Source organism: Chiloscyllium punctatum, chromosome 9, assembly GCF_047496795.1.
Source record: "Chiloscyllium punctatum isolate Juve2018m chromosome 9, sChiPun1.3, whole genome shotgun sequence".
Classification (NCBI taxonomy): domain Eukaryota; kingdom Metazoa; phylum Chordata; class Chondrichthyes; order Orectolobiformes; family Hemiscylliidae; genus Chiloscyllium; species Chiloscyllium punctatum.
In genome coordinates, this window is record NC_092747.1 from 49,231,544 (window position 1) to 49,250,405 (window position 18,862).

Consider the following 18,862-nt stretch of genomic DNA (forward strand, 5'->3'; position numbering starts at 1 on the left):
AGATATCTCAATATATGGGGAAGGTGTTGAATTGATATTTAAAGAGATTATAGATGCACAGTTAGAAAAACACATGACAATCAGGAACAGTCAGTCTGGTTTCAAATGAAAATCATATTTGACCAATTTATTGGAATTCTTTGAAGGAGTCACACACACTGTAGATAAAAGGGAGCCCACGGACATGTTACAATTGGATTTCCAAAAGACCTATGATAAGGTTCCAACACATGAAAGGTTATTACAGAAAATTAAAGTTCATAGTATAGAAGGTAACACCATAACACAGAAGATGAGCCATTGATTGACAGGATGTGACGAGTGGAGTCCTGTTGAGGTCTCAATTTATTTTTACAATTTATACTAATAACTTAGATGAACAGAGCAAAAGTAAATTACCTGAATTCACAGATGAGACCAAGCAAGGTAGGAATGTATGTTCAAAAGAAGATGTAATGAAGTTGCAGCTAAATATAGTACAGGCAAAAATCTGGCATGTGGAATGTGTGACAAATCTGATAAGCTTATTTCAGTTCTTGAAGGTATCAAGTAGAACAATTAAAGGAAACCAATATATGGGATATATTTGGATTTCCAAAATATATTTGATGAAGGTATCACATACAAGATTACTTTGAAAGAGCCCATGGTGAATATTTGCATGGATAGAGGATTAGCTAGCTAATTCAAGAGCGTGTTGGGCTAAAAGGGACATTTTCAAGATGGTGACTTGGATAACGCAAGTAAATATACTATTACTGAATTTGCAGACGACACAAAAATAGGTGGAAATTCAAACAATGAGGATGGCAAGGAGCCTACAGAGGGATACTGACAGGTTAGTGAGTGGGCTAAAACTTGGCAGATAGAATATGATGTGGGAAAACGTGAGGTTGTGCACTATGAAAGGAAGAATAAAATAGAATATTATTTATATATCGAAAGACTGCTGAAAGCTGGAGCGGAACGCAATTTGGGGGTCCTAGTGAATGAGATCTTATTGAAACACATGATTCTTAGGGGATGGACAAGGAAGATGCGGAGAGTGTGTTTCCTTTGTGGGACAGTAGAGGGCATAATCTCAGAGTAAGACAGAAATAAGGAACATTTTCTTCTGAAGGTAGTAAATCTGTGGAATTCTTTACTGCAGAGGGTTTTTGAGGCTGAGTCATTAAGTATATGTATTGAGACCATTAAAGGGAATCAAGGCTTATGGGGATAGAACAGGAAAGTGGAGCTGAAGATTATCAGACCAGCCATGATCTTGTTGAATGGCAGAACTGACTCAATGAGCCAAATGGCATACTTCTATTCCTATGTCTTACAGTAGAATGGAAAAATGTGAAGTTGTTCACTTTGGCAGATTGAATAATAGAGTATTACTCAAAGAGATAATGACTAAAGAATTCTGAGGGTTTTAGGCATTCTGATATTTAAAGTGCTCATATGGGCAAGTACAATATGTAATCAAAAATGCTAATGGGATATTATCCTTTATTATGAGAAAAATCTGAACCTAAAAGTAAAGATGTTATGCTACACAGGACACTGATGAGACCTTAACCTGAATACTGCATACAGTTTTGGTGACCTTATGAGGAAAGATATAAATGCATTGGAAGTGGTACAGAGCAGGTTTACTATATTGATACTCGGAGTGAGTAGGTTGTCTTCTGAGGATAGGTTGCATAGACTAGGCTTGTTTTCACTGGAGTTAAGAAGAGTAAGGGTGTCTTGATTAAGAGTACAAGATTTTGAATGGTCGTCACAAGGTGGACATGGAAAAGATGTTTCCTCATGTGGATGAGTGCAGAACTCAAAGACATTGTTTTAAAATTAGGGATCACTCTTTCAGAGCAGAGGAGGAGAAATTGTCTCTGACTCTCACACACACACGCACAAAGGGTTGAGACACTTTGGAATTCTGCCTCAGAAAACAGCATGGGTGGTGACATTAAGACCATAAGACATAGGAGTGGCAGGAAGGCCAATCGGCCCATTGAGTCCACTCTGCCATTTAATCATGGCTGATGGGCATTTCAACTTCATTTACCCGCACTCTCCCCATAGCCCTTAATTCCTCGCGAGATCAAGAATTTTAGCAATCTCTGCCTTGAAGACATTTAACATCCCAGCCTCCGCTGCGCTCTGTGGCAATGAATTCCACAGGCCCACCCCTCTCTGGCTGAAGAAATATCTCCTCATTTCCCTTCTAAATTGACCCCCTCTATTTCTAAGGTTGTGCCAACGGGTCCTAGTCTCCCTGCCTAACAGAAACAACATTCCAGCTTCCACCCTTTTTAGGCCATGCATTATCCTGTAAGTTTCTATTAGATCTCCCTTCAACCTTCTAAACGCTAATGAATACAATCCCAGGATCCTTAGCCGATCATCGTACGTTAGGCCTACCATTCCAAGGATCATCTGTGCGAATCTCCACTGGACATGGCCCAGTGCCAGTATGTTCTTCCTGAGGTGTGGGGCTCAAAATTGAACACAGTATTCTAAATGGGGCCTAAATAGAGCTTTATAAAATCTCAGAAGCACATCGCTGCTTTTATGTTCCACCCTTTTGAGATAAATGGCAACGTTACATTTGCTTTCTTAATCACTGACTCAACCTGCAAGTTAACCTTTAGAGAATCCTGGATTAGCACTCCCAGATCCCTTTGTACTTTGGCTTTTTGAATTTTCTCACCATTTAGAAAATAGTCCATGCCTGTACTGTTTTTTCTAAAGTGCAAGACCTTGCATTTGCTCACGTTGAATTTCATCAGCTATTTCCTGGGACCACTCTCCTAAATTGTCGAAATTTTTCTGCAGCCTCCCCACCTCCTCAGTACTACCTGCCTGTCCACCTAACTTCATATCATTGGCAAAATTCACCAGAATGCCCCCAGTCCTTTCATCCAGATCATTAATAGATAAAGTCAACAGCTGCGACCATAACACTTGAACCCTGCGGGACACCAATTGTCACCGGCTGACATTCCAAAAAAGAACCTTTTATGCCAACTGTCTGCCTTCTCTCAGATAGCCAATCCTCAATCCATGCCAGTCGCTCACCTTGAACACCATGGGCCCTCACCTTACTCAACAGCCTCCCATGAGGTCTCAATGGATATCATTCACTGGGTTTCTCTGGTCTAACGTACTTGTTACCACTCCAAAGAATTCTAACAGGTTTGTCAGGCACGACCTCCCCTTACTAAATCCATGCTGACTTGTTCTAATCCAACCTTACACTTTCAAGAATTTAGAAATCTTATCCTTAATGATGGATTCTAGAATTTTACCAACAACCGAGGTTAGGCTAATCAGCCTATAATTTTCCATCTTTTGCCATGACCCTTTCTTGAACAAGGGGGTTACAATAGTGATTTTCCAATCATCTGGGACTTTCCCTGACTCCAGTGACTTTTGAAAGATCACAACCAATGCCTCCGCTCTTTCCTCAGCCACCTCCCTCAGAACTCTAGGATGTAGCCCAGTGGGGCCAGGAGATTTATCAAATTTTAGATTTTTTAGCTTTTCTCGCACTCTTTTGTAATGGCTACCATATTCAACTCTGCCCCGATTCTCCCTAATTTTTGGGATATTACTCATGTCTTCCATTGTGAAGACTGACGCAAGGTACTTATTAAGACCTTCAGCCAGCACGAGCCTTCCAGCATCAATCTGGAGCAGCCCAATGTCTACTTTTGTCTCTCGTTTGTTTCTTATGTATTGAAAGAAACTTTTACTATCATTTCTAATATTACTGGCTAGTCTACCTTTATATTTAATCCTCACCTTCCTTATTTCTCTCTGCTATCCTCTGTTTGTTTTTGTAGACTTCCCAATCTTGTGATTTCTCAGTACTCTTGGCCACTTTATAGGCTCTCTCTTTCTCTTTGATACATTTCCTGACTTCCTTTGTCAGCCATGGCTGTTTAATCCCCCCCTTGGATAATCTTTCTTTTCTTTGGGATGAACCTCAGTCCTCAATTACACCCAGAAACTCCTGCCATTGTTGCTCTACTGTCTTCCCCACGAGAATCTGCTTCCAGTTGATTTTCATCAGTTCCTCTCTCATGCCCCTGTAATTACCTCTATTTAACTGTAACGCCACTACATCCGATTTTGCTTTCTCTCGTTCAAACTGTGGACTGAACTCTACCATATTATGATCGCTGCCTCGTAAGTGTTCCCTTACTTTAAGATGCTTTATGAAGACTGGCTTAAGTATTTTGAAGACACAATCGATAAATTCTTATTAGGCATGGGATTCATGGGTTAATAGGACTGAACGGAATCTGGTCCTCAAAACTAACAGATCAACTATGATCTTATTGTACAGCATAGCAGCTCATAGGCTTGAATCGTTTACTACTGCTCCCATATGTTCATAAATGCATAGGTATGCAAATAAATTTTGAGTTTAAACAGAAATAATCATGGCAGTGTCAGGCATAATCAAATAAACTGCAGCTGGTAAGTCTAAAAGTTAGATTTACTAAGCACGCTTAGGGTCTTGACCACAATTGTGATTGTTTTCTGTCAATTTGACCTGTTCCTTTAAGGCCACTGCACCAATACCCCTGAAGAGTATTCGGCTAACTGCAATTGCTTGCAATGATTTTAACAGTATGCAAATTGTCTGTTAATGTCATGCTCTGTGTCAAAATCATTCACAAAAAAGTTTGTTTACTTCTTTATGACTATGTTGAAAACGTCAGATTTGCCAGTATAACAGCTGCGCACCAATATAAGACTTTCACAATACATATCTTGATCTCCTGTGGCATTGCTTGTAGCAAGTCAGATGATCATATTGCTTATTAATACACCAAGACAAACTGTATTATAAAAAGCATAATACATTATACCAGAGCTACATAGAGCTGTTTCGTTTTTGACCATGTTTGACCATATTAAAACAGAAAATATTAGATATCAACACTGTAATTTGCAGTAACTCAGATAAGTATTGAATGCTAATCCACATACCTTTCTCACAATACTGTCCTCGACATTGGATTTCTTATTACTGCCCTGTTTACCCATTAAAGTTATTTCTAATTGGCAGAAAGGTTTCGGCAAGATGTCACATTGTGTGAAGAATTTCCGCCATTCTGCAATGTAGGCTTTCAGTAAAGCAGTGTCATCCTGGTGACTCAGCACCCTCTGGGAAAAAAAACAAACACCATTTACATCAAATCAGATTTCTAACAAGCACAGTATTTTGTTTTTATATTATTGTGACAAAGACCACAAAAATGCTAATTCTGGGCAATACCCTAAAACAGACTTTGTAATGGAGGGATGGCATGTTCCATCTCGTAAGTGAAGCGTAACAAGCAGTCTTCAGGCATGGAATCCTTCCTGAATATTTCTGAACAGCTATTATAACTAACAATTAATTGAAATACAGCTTATACTTGGGTTTTTGCATTTGTATTTTGAGACAAATGGTTGCCAGAAATAGCTAAGGAAACTCAATGAAGATAATGATGCTTGGGGAATGCAGGGAATATGGATAGCTATGCTGATGCTCAAGGCCTCAAATATGGCAAGGCTGCAAAAGGAAAGGATACGAATCAAAAGGGTGGACACAGTTAGACATCGAATGTCATAGGTCATGATCAAAAAATTAGTTGAACCCAACAGGCTGAAAAACAACCACTCCAATTTACTCAACTATATAGCTATGAGCTATGAAATGGCTAGCAGAGAGAAATGCCAGACATTAAAGATTCTTGAAATACTTTAAGTTTGGAAACAAACAATGTAAGTGAGAGAAGTGCAATTTTGGAGAGAAACAACAGGGAGGAGGAATTTCAAACAGGACTTTCTTGCTTTGTGGAACCTTCGATTCCTCAAGGTTAAAATACTATTATTTTAAGCTTTTGAAATGTATAAAAGCAACTTGGGTAAAAACATCCAATGTGCAGAGTTCTGAAAAAGTGGCTTGTAAACCACCTTCAGGGCATGTTAGTGTTCCAGTAAAAGACCATTTTGTTAAAAGGTGAACAAAACGTGGACTAGCTAGCCAGTTTTCAGTCTGGAAACTGATTGATCCAGCAATAACATCAACTGAGATTATATAACATTTAATTCAAAGCATACCAATATGTAAATTTTTATTATAAATTAACTATATTTAAGAGTACTTCAGCATTTTGAATTGCTTATTGTAGTGACTGTGATGAGGTCAGCCAGGTGGACCTTCTAGAATGAGTTCCCTGACTAGGGTTGTTAACCTGGTCCAAACAGGAAGCCCTGGCTGACAGATAAGATCAGAAGTGTCAAACATGTAAATGAAGGGTTACTTGCTGAAAGGATATCGGCATCTGTGGAATTATTTCATTTATAGTTGTAGTAGATCTGTACATACAAAAATCTAAATCATTCATCATTTCAAAATGTGATTAAATGAGATTTGAACAGCACCAAGTCAGTTCTCTGTGATGCAACGTAACAAAATTGGCACGTGATACATTGTTGTTATTGTTCAATTTTCACAATTTCAAGTTAAGAGAAAAACTTGTGATATTTGTACCAGCTGAAAAATACTGTGCAAATGGAGAAAATATTGTGCATCTGGAAATCAATTCTCTCAACCACAAGTACCAACTTCTGATGAGTATTTGTAGAGACTACTAATACAGGAAATAAAATTGCTACAGGAGATAAATAGAAAGGAATGTTCTGAATAGCACATAGGAACTGCATTAAAACTTTCAGGCAACATGCCAAACGTTTAATACTTATTCAAACTTAAATGAGACATTATACGTATGCTTAGTGAATAGAATCTGAACAATATAAGAAATAGGGGCAAGGCAGAGAGGTCCCTGTGTGCATCCCAATAGTTAATAAGATAGTAGCTGATCTGTGCCTATAATTCTACTCAACTGCAGAATCCCCATATCCTCTTATTCTTTTACAAGACCAAACATCTCAGTTTTGAATATATTCAAAAGCTAAACATCTGCTGCCACCCGGCGTAGGGATATTCAGAACCTTCACCTTAGTTCAAAATAGCCATCCCCTTATCCTAAGGCTATGCAGCCTAATTACAGGCCTCAAATGCCTCTCAGTAGATGGTCCATTCAAGCCGTTTGACAATCTAGTGTACACCAATGAAATTACTTCTCAATTAACCTCCAGAATAAAGTCATTTTCTCCTCAATGCACAATCCTCTCACACCAGTAATCAACCTTTGTTGCCCCAGTACTGATTCTTGCAGCACTTCACTACTGACAATGCATCTCTATAAAAATATGTCTGATTCTTGGCATCACACAAAGTAAGGATGCAAATCATTTAAAAGAAGACCTACAATTTAGAGGAATTTTCTAGGGATGAGGGAGTTCAACTACACGGAGTTGCGGTTTGTCTCCTTAAGGATAGATTTGAGAAGAAATTTGATAGTGTCAAAAATCAATATTCAGCCCTAACAATACCATCAGTTAACACCAGCATTCTTTTGTACTCATCTCATGTAAATGGCACTGTTTGTACCAATGTACCTTGTCAGTTTTCTCATTTACCCTGCAGATTTGTTGTCATCCATACAGATAGCTGTTGGATAAGGACCTACATAGTTTCACAATGGCTACTGTTGCTCGCTTATTCCCTTATCTGCTTGATTCAGTTACACCTCCTGCTTCTGGCCATAAATCAGATTCATGGTGGAAAAGCACTGAAGGCAGCATTGAAGGAGCAGGAAAAATCAATGTTTCGGGCAAAAGCCCTGATGAACCCTGATCTTGACTGTAATCTCCAGCATCTGCAGAACCCACTTCTGCAACAAATCAGATCCATACTACTCTGGATGAGACCGCAACCTGTGTCTAGATAAAACTGTTCAGGTAACTCTTCCTTTCCCAAATTGCTAAGTCCTGGCAGCATCTACACCTTAGACTGAAGCAGAGTAACTCTTAACTGATGTTCCTGGGGATGCAGACAACTTCTGTGGATGTAACCAGACAGAGTCAATATGGGTTCGTGAATGGGTAATTTTAGTCACGTCATTTCGGGAAGTTATGATCTACACAGATAAAGGGGAACTTGGGATGTGCTATACTCAAGATTTACAGAAGTCATTTGACAAGTTGCTATATCAAACGTTGCTCACCAAAATAAGAACTCATGCCATTAGGATAGCATTCTGCAAGGATAGAGGATTAGTTAATTAACCAGGAAACAAAGTAGACATAAATGGAACACTTTCAGGTTAGCAGGATGCAACAAATGAAGTGCCTCAGAGATCAGTGCTGGAAACGTACCTTAACCTTGACAATGAAGGAACCTAATGCATACATTGCTAAGTTTAATTATGATACAAAAATAGGTATTCTTTTTATAAAACTTATTTTTCTACCTGAATTCTGCTCAATAATGTAGACAATTTAAGTGAGTGGCAAGAGGGGTATAATGTGGGAAAATGTGATATTTAGCAAATAGAATAGAAAGGCAGCATATTATTCAAATGGAAAGAGCATACAGAACAAGATAAAGAGATCTGGTGCCCTAGCACAATTACAATTTACTGCAAATGATATTGAAGGTAAATGGAACATTGTCATTTATCGTAAGAGGAATGGAATAAAAATGTAGATACATTATGTTGCAACCAGTAGGATGTGGTAAGACTTCAAGAATTCACTTGTTTATCAATGAAATACAACCAGAGGTTTCTCACTAATGACTAAATAACTTTTTTTTAAAAACAATTCAACAATAAAGAGAAATTTGGTAAACTTGCAGCAAAATCATTAGAAGTTTAATGTCCTTAAACATTTCCAGTAATGGTTAACACAATACTACAATGCAAACATAAAAAGAAACTTTTTAAAAAGCAAGGTTTTGTTTACAACATGGTGGAGCAGGGTTTTTGACAAGTTGTTTGGTAGCATGCAAGATACAAAAGGTAGAGAACCGCTGGTGTAGGGTATTGGTGTTCTGGAATCTGGAATACTGTATATAGTTTTGGTCTCCATACTTAAGAAAGGATACAAGTATGTTAGAGGCAGTTCAAAGAAGGTTAACTTGAGTAGTACTTGGGATGGGGGCATCATTTTATGAAGAAAGGTTGGACAATTGGAGTCTTTATCAATTGGAATTTAGGAGGTGGTTTTGACAAGGGTAGATGCTGAAATGATGATTCACCTTGAGAGAGGGAAGAAAACTAGGGGACAGCTTAGAAGTAAAGGAGTCTCCCATTTAAGACTAAGATGAGAAGAAATATTGTTTTTCTCGGAGTTGAAAATCTTACTCAGTGTGGCCAAGATAAGGTTATTGAATATTTTTGCCTAAGTCCAGAGTTTCTTTGACTAAAGACTACCAGTGGGTAGACAGGTCTGTGGAGTGGAGGCCAAAATCAGATCACTCATGATCTTTTCAATGATGGAACAGACATGAAGGAGACAAATAGTCTACTCATTCTCCCAATTCATACGCTCATGTTCAGTTTTCTGGAATTGTAGTGTGCTCCACAAATGCTATAGTTGCTGCACACCACCCACATTGGGCCATTCCTGTATAAATTTGCTTTTGTTCTTTGATTATATTATCCATTATTCAATCACCGTAGCTTATAGCAATGCATTTTTAAATTAAGTGCCGATCTTAGTGCACGTTAGCACAATTCCCAACTTTTGGAGGCAAGAAGCAGCACCTCTTTGTCCATCTACAACAAATTCCCAAATTTCATATTCTGCTTGTGATAGCTATGTGCTTCAGTATAGTTAACAATATATTCAATACATAAATACTTCTTTAAGAAAGATTCTGACTTACAGCTTGAGCTTGTTTGATAAAATCTAGAATATCTTCTTTCAGAGCTTGATGAATTTTTGCTGGGCCCTTATCATCCCACAGACAGACAGCATGAACATCTCTATGAGAAAACAACAATATTTATAATGTGAAATTTTACAAGAGACACCAACTCAGACAGAAGTAAACCACAACATTCTTTGAAGTAATTTGTTTAATATGTATAGAATGAACAGCAAAATATAAATAATCTGAATCTTATTTAAGCATGGCTAGACCAGTGTCCTGATTGAGTACAAATAAAAATCAAATAATCCTGCACTGTTTCCAAATGTAATAGTATCAAATTGATTCACTAAATTTGTAAAAATTATAGACTAGCTTGCAATGTATTGTAAGGTTCAGGGGTTCCGAGGATGTCACAGCACAAAAACAAACAAACCATTGAGGGTTCTCAGTATGTGAAATGCAAAATTGCATTAAGACTCATACTTAAACTTCACTGTAATACAATATTCTGAGTTTTTTTATATATACTTTTGTTAGAAAGTCTGCCAGAATTCTTTAATGAAGGCAATAGATATTCAGTCTTAATTCATTTTAAATAGACTATGGAAAACACTAATCAAAACAATAGGGATAATTTTCCTCTCATGTTATTTTACATAAAGCTGGTGTAGATAAGAGGTAACAATCTAAATTCAGGTTCATTCCACTTTCAGGGTTCCAGTCAAAAGTAACAGGAAACATACCAAATATCTGTCTATTGGTAATATGCCACAGGATCCTTTTTTTATTATTTGCACTATAGCAATGTCACATGCCAGGAACTCTGCTGGACTGCGCCAAATGTTGTTACACCAAGGGATCAGAGAAATTAAACTTTGAAAGTTCCACAGTAAAAACAAATATACAAACGTGAAATAGGAATAGGTCATTCAGTCCCTCGAGCTTCCTCCAGCTTCAATAAGATCTTGGCTGATTGGACTGTAAACTCAAATTCGCATTCCCACTAATCTGGAATACCCTTTCATTCCCTTGCTTAAGGATGTATCTATCTCGGTCTTAAAATATTCAGGGATTCTGCTTCTACCAACTTTTATGGAAGAGTTCCAATAATTCATGACCCTTGGGGGAAAAAAATATTGGACATCGTCTATTTAAGCCGGGATTTAAGTAGTCACCCGTAATTCTAGATTTTCCAATAAAAGAAAACACTGTCTTTGCGATCACTAAGTCAAGATCACTTGGTATCTTTATTTTTCAATCTCTTGCTCTTCTAAACTCCAGCAATACTAGCCTGTCTTTTGCTTTCAATTTCCTTCATGATAAATGGTAACATCCTATTGGTTTTCCTAATTACTTGTTGTACCTAAACAGTAATATCTTTGAATTCATGCACAAGGATATGCAAGTCATTCCACATCTCAAAGGACTGCAATCTCCCATCATTTAGGTAATTTAAAAAACTTTTTCTGCCAAAATGGACAATTCACATTTCTCTAAATTATACTCCATTTGGCCTCTCACCTAACTTAGCGATATCTTTTTGTAGCCTCCTGTCCTTTTCACAACTTACGTTCCTACTGATCAGTGTCATCAGCAAATTTAACAATTGCCCCTTTATCTAAGTAACATCTAAATTGCTCCCAACACTAATGCCTGAGGTACACTATTTGTTATATCTTGCCAACCTAAAAACAATCCATCTACGTTCACTCACTATTCCTGCTGGCTAGCCAATCTTCTCTCCCTGCCAGTATGCTAAACCGTGAGATTTTATTTCCTGCAATGAACTTCAATATGACATCTTATCAAATGTTTCCTGGAAATCTAGGTACAATACATTCACCAGTTCCCCCTTATCCATGACACGTTACCTCAAGAACTCCAAGGAGTGGCAGTTGGAGTTTAATTTAGGTAAATGTGAGGTGCTAAATGTTGAAAAGGCAAATCAGGGTAGGACTTATACACTTAATGGTAAGGTCCTGGGGAGTGTTGCTGAACAGAGAGACCTTGGAGTGCAGGTTCATAACTCCTTGAAAGTGGAGTCTCAGGTAGATAGGATAGTGAAGAAGGTGTTTAGTACGCTTTCCCTTATCGGTCAAAGCATTGAGTATACGAGTTGGAAGGTCATGTTGTGGCTGTACAGAACATTGGTTAGACCACTTCTGGAATATTGTGCGCAATTCTCATCTCCCTCCTCTAAGAAGAAGGGTTCAGGAAAGATTTACAAGGATGTTGCCAGGGTTTGAGCAGTAGGTAGGGGTTGTTTTCCCTGGAGTGTTGGAGGCTGATGGGTGACCTTATAAAGGTTTTTAAATCATGACAGGCATCGATAGGATAAATAGACAAGGTCTTTTCCCTGGAATGGGGGAGTCCAGAACTAGAGGGCATAGGTTTAAGGTGAGAGGGGAAAGATTAAAAGGGGCCTAAGGTGCAACTTTTTCACACAGAAGGTGGTGAGTGTATGTAATGAGCAGCCACAGGAAGTGGTGGAGGCTGGTACAATTACAACATTTAGAAGGCATCTGGATGTGTATATGAATAGGAAGGGTTTAGAGGGATATGGGCCAAATGCTGGAAAATGGGACTAGATTAATTTAACATATTTGGTTGGCATGGATGAGTTGGATCAAACGGTCTGTTTCCGTGCTGTTTATCTCTAAGACTCTATAACTCCAAATGACAGGTAAAATATTATTTCCCTTTCATAAAACCATATTGGCCCTGACCTGTTACCTTGAGCTTAACCGAGTGGCCTGCTGTAAACTAATAACCGTTACTAACATTTTCCCTATGATAGGTGTTAAACTAACTAGTCAATTAGTTTCCTGCTTTCTGTAACCATCCAATCTAGTGAAACTGTCCAGAGCCGAGGAAACTTTGGAAAATCAAAGCCTATACATCAACTAGCTCACCAACTCCTGCTTGGGAGACCTCAGGATGACATTCATTAGAATATGGACACATATCAGTCCACAGCTCCAACAATTTGCTGAGTACCACTTCTTTGGTGAATGTAATTTTCTTGAGTCCCTCCCTCCTATTCATTTCCTGATTTATCACTGCTTCTGGGATGTTACTTGTACCCTCTATAATCAAGACGGATTAAAAATACCTGATCTTTTTCTGTCACTTCTTTATTTTCCATTATTAATTCTCTCGTCTCACTTTTCAAAGCTAACTTGGTTAACAGTTTCTTCTTTAAATATTGATAGAACGTTTACTGTTTTTATATTCCTGGCTAGCTTTCTCTCTTATTCTAAATATTTTCTTCTTTACCAAAACTGGAGGTGTAGTGGACAGCGAAGAGGGTTACCTCAGATTACAACAGGATCTGGACCAGATGGGCCAATGGGCTGAGAAGTGCAGATGGAGTTTAATTCAGATAAATGAGAGGTGCTGCATTTTGGGAAAGCAAATCTGAGCAGGACCTATACACTTAATGGTAAGGTCCTAGGGAGTGTTGCTGAACAAAGAGACCTTGGAGTGCAGGTTCATAGCTCCTTGAAAGTGGAGTCGTAGGTAGATAGGATAGTGCAGAAAGCGTTTGGTATGCTTTCCTTTATTGGTCAGAGTACTGAGTACAGGAATTGGGAGGTCATGTTGTGGCTGTACAGGACATTGGTTAGGCCACTGTTGGAATATTGCATACAATTCTGGTCTCCTTCCTATTGGAAAGATGTTGTGAAACTTGAAAGGGTTCAGAAAAGATTAACAAGGATGTTGCCTGGGTTGGTGGATCTGAGCTACAGGGAGAGGCTCAACAGGCTGGGGCTGTTTTCCCTGGAGCGTCAGAGGCTGAGGGGTGACCTTATAGAGGTTTACAAAATTATGAGGGGCATGGATATGATAAATAGACAAAGTCTTTTCCCTGGGGTCGGGGAGTCCAGAACTAGTGGGCATAGGTTTAGGGTGAGAGGGGAAAGATATAAAAGAGACCTCAGGGGCAACCTTTTCACGCAGAGGGTGCTACATCTATGGAATGAGCTGCCAGAGGATGTGGTGGAGGCTGGTACAATTGCAACATTTAAGAGGCACTTGGATAGGTATATGAATAGGAAAGGTTTGGAGGGATATGGGCCGGGTGCTGGCAGGTGGGACTAGATTGGGTTGGGATAATTGGTCTGTATGGATGGGTTGGACTGAAGGGTCTGTTTCCATGCTGTACAATCCTATGACTCTATAATTTTTGTGTTGGCTGTTTGCATTTTTTTAATATTCCATCCAATCATCTGACCTACCACCTGTCTTTGTACAATTGTATGTTTTCTCTTGTAGGTTAATACCTGTCTTTAATATTTATAGTAAACCAGATTGTCTTGGAATCATAGAGATAATCAGCACGGAAACAGACCCTCTGGTTCAAGTCGTTCATGCTGACCAGATATCCTTAATTATTTTACTCTCATTTTCAAGCATTTGGCCTATATCCCTCTAAACCGTTCCTATTCATATACCCACCCAGATGTCTTTTAAATGTTGTAACTCTACCAGCCTCCATCACTTCCTCTGGCAGTTCACTCCATACGCACACCAGTGTCTCTGTAAAGATGTTGCTCCTTAGGTGCCTTTAAATCTTTCCCCTCTCATCCTAAATTTATGCCCTCTTATTTTGGACACCTCTATCCTGGCGAAAAGGTGTTGACTATTCACACTATTCATGCTGCTCATGACCTTATAAACCTCTATAAGTCACCCCTCAGCCTCCAATCCTCCAGAGAAAATAGCCTCAGCCTATAGGCTCTACCTATAGCTCAACCCCTTCATCACTGGCAACATCCTTCTAAACCCTTTCAAGTTCAACAACATATTTCCTAAAACAGGGAAACCAGATTTGAATGTAGTATTCCAAAAGTGGCCTAAACAATGTTCTGTGGGTCTATACCTTGGAACTTTTTTCTTGCTCGTTGGAATGTATCTATTCTGTGTATTCTGAGATGTGCCATTAAATGTCTGTTACTGCATCTCCACTACCGTATCCTTTAACCTAAATTTGCCAACTGACTTCATCCAATTCTGCTTTCAAGCCTTCATAATTGCCATTACATCAACTTCCCTTTAAAAATGATCAGATTCACTACTCTGTCCCTCAAACTGATTATAAAGTTTAATTATATTATAGTCACTGCTGTCTAACTCCTTCATTAGGAGTTCATTAATACTATTTCATTAGATAATACCATATCAAATGTAGCCTCCTCTCTGCTGAACTCTAGAGCAGGTGTCTAAGAAACTATCCTGAAAACGTTCTACAAAATTCCTCATTTAGGTTAGCTTTGCTGTCCAACATTTCCGATCCAGTAGATTAACATCTCCCATGATTATCTGTCTGACTTTCTGACAAGCTCTTATTATTTCTTCCTTTGCGCTCTACCCTACCATGCAGTATTATTTGGGGACCTTTACATCACTCCCACAAGTGACTTCTTGCTTTTATTGTTTGTCATTTCTACCCAATCTATCTTGGTTCATGGATTTTAGGAAATTAACTACTTTTCTTATCTCCACAAAATTTAAATTCATAGTCTAAACTGCAGGCTTTTCTTCATTTAATCACCAAGGCAATGAGCCTCATCACAATAGTTGATGTCCAGGGACAGCTGCAGCATTTGCATTCAAGTCTCATCTACAATCTCATCAACCTTCAAGATGATTTGTTCACTGAAAATATTGGCTGAGATCATGGTTGAGCCATCATGGCAGGCAATAGTGCACCCTATTGAACAAAAGTGTCCTAACATTTTTAAGTAATTCAGATACTTACGAAAATAAGTCGAACCATTGCTGCTTTGTCACAGATTCCTGCCGTAACAGCTTTAGAACAATGGGGCGCATATGGTCCCATTTATCCTCAAACTGAAGGGAACCTTTATTCTGAAAGAAATTAACATGATGAGTAAGAACAGCATTAATTAAGACATTAATATCAGTGCACCAACTTATTTCAATACTTAAGAGTCACAGATTCATACGGCATGGAAACAGACCCTTCGGTCCAACCAGTCATGCATCCAAAGTAAACTAGCTCCACAGACCTGATCCTGGCCCATATCCCTGCAAACCTTTTCTATTCATGCATCTATCAAAATGTCTTTTAAACATTAATTGTACCCACATCCACCACTTTCACACGAAGCTCATTCCACATGCGAACTACTCTGTGTAAAAAATTTGCCTCATGTCTTTTTAAATCTTTCTCCTCTCACCTTAAAAATGTGCCCCCTAGTCTTGAAATTCCCCCATCCTAGGGAAAAGGCAACCACCATTAACTCTATCAGATTGCCTCCTGACCTCCTACGCTCCAGTGAAAACATTCAGCCTCTCTTTATAACACAAACCTTCCAGACTTGGCAACATCTTGGTAAATCTCTTCTGAACCTCTCCAGCTTGATAATATCCTTCCTAAAACTGGGCGACCAGAACTGGACACAGTATTCCAGAAGAGGCCACACCAATATCCTGTACAACCTCAACATGGCTTCCCAAATCCTTATTCAAAGGACTAAGCAATGAAGGCAAGCATCCCAAATGCCTTTTAAACCACCTGGTCTATGTGAGTCAAACTTCAAAGAGTTAAGTTAAAAATCACACAACACCAGGTTATTGTCCAACAGGTTTATTTGGAAGCAGTAGCTTTCAGAGTGCTGCTCCTTTGTCAGGTGGCTATGGAGTATAAGATCATAGGACACAGAATTTATAGCAAAAATTCAAAGAATTATGTACCCACACCTCTAGGTTCCTTTGTTTTACAACACTACTCAATGCACTACAATTAATTTTAAGCTCTACCCTTGTTTGTTGTAGCAAACGTTAATAACTTGCAGTTATCCAGACTGAATTTATCATAAATAGTAAAAATGCATTGGAATAAAGATTTACATTACAATCCAGATTATGATATTTAAAAGAAATCAAAAAATTACACATGCTGGAAATTTCAAATAACAAAAGTAAAAATTTCTTTACCTCCTTAGATGCTGCCAGACCTGCTGTTTTTCTACAGGGATCTGTTTTTATTTCAGATTATAATTTTTATTTATCCAAATAAAGCAGTAGTTTACAGGCCACGGGCCTGGTTCATACACTAGTTACCAACTCCATTTACCAAATATGGATACTTTTTAGGCTGAATGAGACCATTCACAATCTTAGTGACCTGTTAAACCCCAAGCTATGCTTGTCTTCAGCCAAGCGGGTCTCACTTTCTGGAATTCCTTACCCTAACTACTTTACCTCTCCAATTCACACTTCAAATTTTCCCTAAAATCTTAGGTCTTTGGTCCTACTTTTGTTTCTCCCTCCTAATCTTTCTTTCATTGGACTAACATCAGTTTCCCTCACACCTGTCTGAAGCATATTGCAGCAACTTTCTGTTTTAAATTGAACTTCATAGATGGCAGCTGGTCAGCTAGCAATGGGGTTGCCAAGTTGTCTAAAGGGAGCATTCATCCTTTGATTTGATTTATTGTGGTCACATGTGCCTGGTTACAGTGAAAAGCTTTGTTTTGCAGCATAGGCAGATCATAGCAAACAGGGATATACAGATCATAGGTGCTTAGACAGAGCGAAGCATATAGGTTACAACTGCACAGAAGGTATGGAAAGCAAGATCAACATCAACATTATTTGAAGTAAGAGAGGTCCATTCAGTAGTGTAATAACGGCAGAGAAGAAGCTGATCTTGAACGTGTTAGTGCATGTGTTCAAGCTTCTGTATCTTCTGTCTGAAGGAAGAGATGCGAAGCAAACATTACTGGGGTGGGAGGGGTCTTTGAAGATCATGGCAGCCTTTCCATGACAACGAGAAGTGTAAATGGAGTCCATGGATGGGAGGCTGGCATCCGTAATGGCCTGGGCTGTGCACACAACTTTCTGTAGTTTCATATGGTCATGAGTAGAGCACTTGTCATAACAGGCCGTTATGCACCCAGATAGTATGCTTTCTATGGTGCATCTGTAAAAGTTGGTGAGGGTGCTTATGGAGATGCCAAATTTCCTAAGCTGCCTGAGAAAGATGAGGCATTATTGTGCTTTCTTGACAGTCACATCTATGTGGGATATTGGCCAAATGCTGGAATTTGGCTACACAGTCATGGGTGTATAGGGAGTACATTAGGGGACTGAGAACACATCCTTGAGGGGCCTCTAGTGTTGAGGGTTATTGTAGAGGAGGTGCTGTTGTCTATCTTCATTGATGGTGGTTTATGGATCAGTAAGCTGGGGATCCCGCTCCAAAAGGCAGTTCAGAGACCTAGGGCTCTGAATTTTGAGATTATGGTGGAGAATATGACGTTGAAGATGGAGTTGTTGTTATCTAGATGTTCCATGGATGAGTGTAGAACCCTCTAATATCAGTTAATTGCAAATTCTAGTAAGGATTCTTATGACAGTGGTAGCGCCCCTACCTCTGAGCTTGAAGGTTTGGATTTATGCCCTATCTTTCCCAGATATGAGTTATAACTTGTTTGAGTAGTTTGATTAAAAATATCTATAAATTATAGCGAACTAATCAGAGTTTAAGCTCTTTTTAAAATTGTAGTCTCCACCATGCAAAGCTGTTAGTTGATAATTTGGAAAATCTGATAACATGACAAACCACTGTGCTTATAGTTTTACTCTGTTCCTTTCACCCAATTTAGAATTTATAGCTCAGCTGTACAATGTGCTAGAAATATTTATACTCTATAATTCCATATTACTATGTGTTTTAATATTTATTTCTTGGGCAATGCTTAAAAAATAGAATTTCAATAGAAATCATTATCACTAATGTCTTCCACAAAGCATCTTTAGTGATGATGATACAAAGTTAAAATTGCATTTTAAAAGCCAGCATAAGAAAACCCTCTTTTCATAAAAGTAAATCAAAATGCGCCAGTTTACATCTCTTCTATCCATGCAGATTCCAAATATATAATATTTGAACAATAAACAAAATAAATGGTAGTGATTGTGAAACACAGGTGGGATTAAGGGAGAACTGAGGGCAGACAGAAGTAGGAGGAGAAAGTGAGGACTGCAGATGCTGGAGATCAGAGCTGAAAATGTGTTGCTGGAAAAGCGCAGCAGGTCAGGCAGCATCCAAGGAAC

General features: G+C 38.7%; 1 protein-coding gene across 2 annotated transcripts in view; it reads right to left on the reverse strand.

Annotated features, from left to right (window-relative positions):
• Window positions 1–18,862, reverse strand: part of LOC140481378 (cullin-5) — an 81,097-nt gene that overhangs the window by 52,475 nt on the left and 9,760 nt on the right. For both annotated transcript variants that reach the window (XM_072577473.1, XM_072577472.1), the window contains exons 2-4: window positions 15,537–15,646; window positions 9,788–9,887; window positions 4,990–5,166 (exon numbers count right to left, since the gene is read on the reverse strand). In XM_072577473.1, the coding sequence (XP_072433574.1) occupies window positions 4,990–5,166; window positions 9,788–9,887; window positions 15,537–15,646 (387 nt within the window). The remainder of the gene's footprint in view (window positions 1–4,989; window positions 5,167–9,787; window positions 9,888–15,536; window positions 15,647–18,862) is intronic.